Here is a 2,812-nt window from a genome sequence, read left to right as displayed (position 1 = left end):
TCTAACATGCTTTAATAATAATTACTACAATTAAAACAATTTATGAAATATCAGACCTCTTTCGGTGTTTACATTGGCCCGGCGGAAACGCTGACGGGCGAACTCCAATGGTAGGCAATATAGATTCGGCGAGTATATGCCAAATGCACGGGAAATCAGGAAACTGGTTTGTTGAGCCAAAAATACGAAAGTTTCGTGGAGGAAATTCACATGACATAGATATATATATATTAGGAATCGACAAAAAAAAATCCAAGAAATTATAATTTTGCTATTTTTATTAAATTACTAAAATCATTTTGTCTTCAGATGTTACAGGTCGGAGCCGCGCTAGCCAAGCGTAGGAGGGTGTGGCCAGCGCAGCGTGTAAAGTGTTGGACTTCTGATAGTGACATCGGGAGTTCGAGACCGACGCTTGTCCCATTGCTTGAGTCCTTGAGCAAGGCACTTTACTTACGTTTGCCTCTCTCCACCCAGGAGTATAAATGGGTACCTGGTAGGATGGTGTGACATTGAACGTACGTGGTTGTGCGTGTAAAGCAGCATGACTAGGGATGCTCCAATGGAGCAGAGAAAATTGCACACAAAAGTGCTGGTTTGCCAACTAAGTATCCAGTGACCAGGGGAATTATACTGATACCAGCGCCTTTGTATATATATATATATGAAAGATGCCATTATAATTAATACTTTTCATATACGATTGTGTTAAATACAGTTTGAATGAAGCGCTTTGCTTTCCTTTAAGTGATCTTTTCTGGTTTTTTTTTTTTTTTTTTTTTTTTTTTTTTTTTTTTTTTTTTTTTTTTTTTTTTTTTTTGGTTTTTTTTTTGGTTTTTTTTGCTTGATTGCGAACAGTACTTTGTAGGCAGTTGCTATTGTTACACAGTCGTAAACAAAAATACAGTAACACCTTTAATAATAACCCAATTACTCTAATTACTACCCCCTCTAATAGTAACCCACAATAGAAGTTAATCAATATATAGTAACCCACTACTAAGCAATAACTAATAGGGTTATTATTAGGCACCAAAACTATAGACAAAATTACATAAAAAAAATCCTTAAAATATCTATTGTTCAAAGTGTGATTTCACCGTTGGTGATCCTTTCTTGAATTTACTCCTGGGTTGGTGGGGGTTAAAAAACGATTAGGGGTGGACGTGTGTATTTGATTTAAGTTAAATCAACAATTTCTTTTTACACTCGAACTGTAGTTATTTATTTCTAAGAATTTATGACGCGAAAAGCTGAGGTGGGTGGTGGTTTACTATTTCAAAGTGCCTACATTAAGCTTAGTGATAGTAACCCACTACTCTAATAGTAGCCCTAATCCATACTCTAATAGTAACACACCCTAAAAACAATCAAAGAATAGTAACCCAGGGTTATTATTAGAAGTTCTACGGTAACTAATTCTGACAGAATGTTATTTTCGTAAAATACATACAATAACTACCATTCAGAAATAGGAACGGTAGAAGCTGCCTTTTTATAATCTTATTATTTTAGGCGTTTGCCATAATCGTGTATCTTTATGACTAGTTTTAACAACTAGATGTAAAAAACATATAGGCCTATAGACAATGCAAACATTTAACAAAAATCATCTCATGCGCGAGGGTCTTGAACAATCACAGTTCACTCACAGGCGTGGCGCCAGGATTCGCCTGACGGGGAGGTGTCCGATGTCTCCGATGTGGGGCTCGACTCCCCGACGAGGACGTACTTGGTCGTGGTTGGGCATCAATCAAAATCTCTCGGAAGTGATCCAGGTGGAGTATACCCCGGAAACTATGATAATGTAAGGGATTCAGAGGCTTATTTATTCGATTTTAGAGACTACAAATTACGTTAAAAATACAAGCAAGCAAGCGGATCAGGTCGGAGTATTGTAAGTGAAAACAAATCTATGGAAAAATATCTGCCCTTAAGCTTTACTTTATAGGATTAAATTGACTCTGTGGAAACAATACAAATTCACTAGGAAATCGAACATTCCAAGTATTTATTTTTTCAATCTATGAGAGAATTTGACGAAAAGAAACAGTATGAAGAAGAATTTAAAACAAATTTGAAGATACTTTTTCCGAACAGTGAGATGAACCGGGCGTATGATGATAAGCAGAACGAGAATTATACACAGCTTTATAACAATACAGTATGGTACGGTATTAGTTCAATTAACAGTTCTGACTAAATGCTTTAGTAATAATTGCTAAAAATACAACAATTAGAAAATCTGCGCAAACACTAGTCGTACATTTGAATCCACGATTCTGCTTAATAACGTCCCTAGTTTTTGTTGGTCTAGTCGTGTTCTCCCAGCCGTTCATAATAGCAGCCCTTGCTCCTACCCACGAATGCTGTCCTTTCAGTCTGTAAGATGGCGGATAGGCTGGTCCGAAAAATACTTTAAAAGCAAGCTTAGGATCAGTCAGAAACAGATCAATAGTGGGCTTAACACCGATGTCATTGGCTAAATCATCCTGATAAGGCACGAGTGATACCTGAAATTAAAGCAAAATATGAACTTCGACAAAATCGTTGCAGTCTATATTCTGAAACGTTGGGACAGTGTACACACATAAGACGTAACTTCCTTGATTCCAAAATTTATTTTTAGACGCAAAAAACATCAATTGTTATATCATATAAACAATAATAAAATATATTTTTAAATAAGCAAATCAAAAGGCGGCAATATACTGGCAAACGACTGTGGGGAAATTGGCTGGATGTTGGTAGAGATATAACTTTGATATTCACGTAAACGTAAGTAAACATACACACACACACACACACACAC

The 2,812-nt window shown here is 36.3% G+C and overlaps 1 protein-coding gene across 1 annotated transcript in view; it reads right to left on the bottom strand.

Moving 5' to 3' along the window:
* Window positions 1–260: 260 nt before the first annotated feature.
* LOC117121456 (dimethylaniline monooxygenase [N-oxide-forming] 5-like) overlaps window positions 261–2,812 on the bottom strand; it is a 9,377-nt gene continuing 6,825 nt past the window's right edge. The window contains exon 6 of the mRNA XM_033266672.1: window positions 261–2,513. Within this exon, the coding sequence (XP_033122563.1) occupies window positions 2,187–2,513 (327 nt within the window). The 3' untranslated portion in view covers window positions 261–2,186. The remainder of the gene's footprint in view (window positions 2,514–2,812) is intronic.

Source organism: Anneissia japonica, unplaced genomic scaffold (genome assembly GCF_011630105.1).
Source record: "Anneissia japonica isolate Jap-2015-1 unplaced genomic scaffold, ASM1163010v1 scaffold41793_len627382_cov181, whole genome shotgun sequence".
Lineage (NCBI taxonomy): Eukaryota > Metazoa > Echinodermata > Crinoidea > Comatulida > Comatulidae > Anneissia > Anneissia japonica.
The sequence above is the reverse complement of the archived record's forward strand: the minus strand, read 5'-3'. Positions and strand labels throughout refer to the sequence as shown.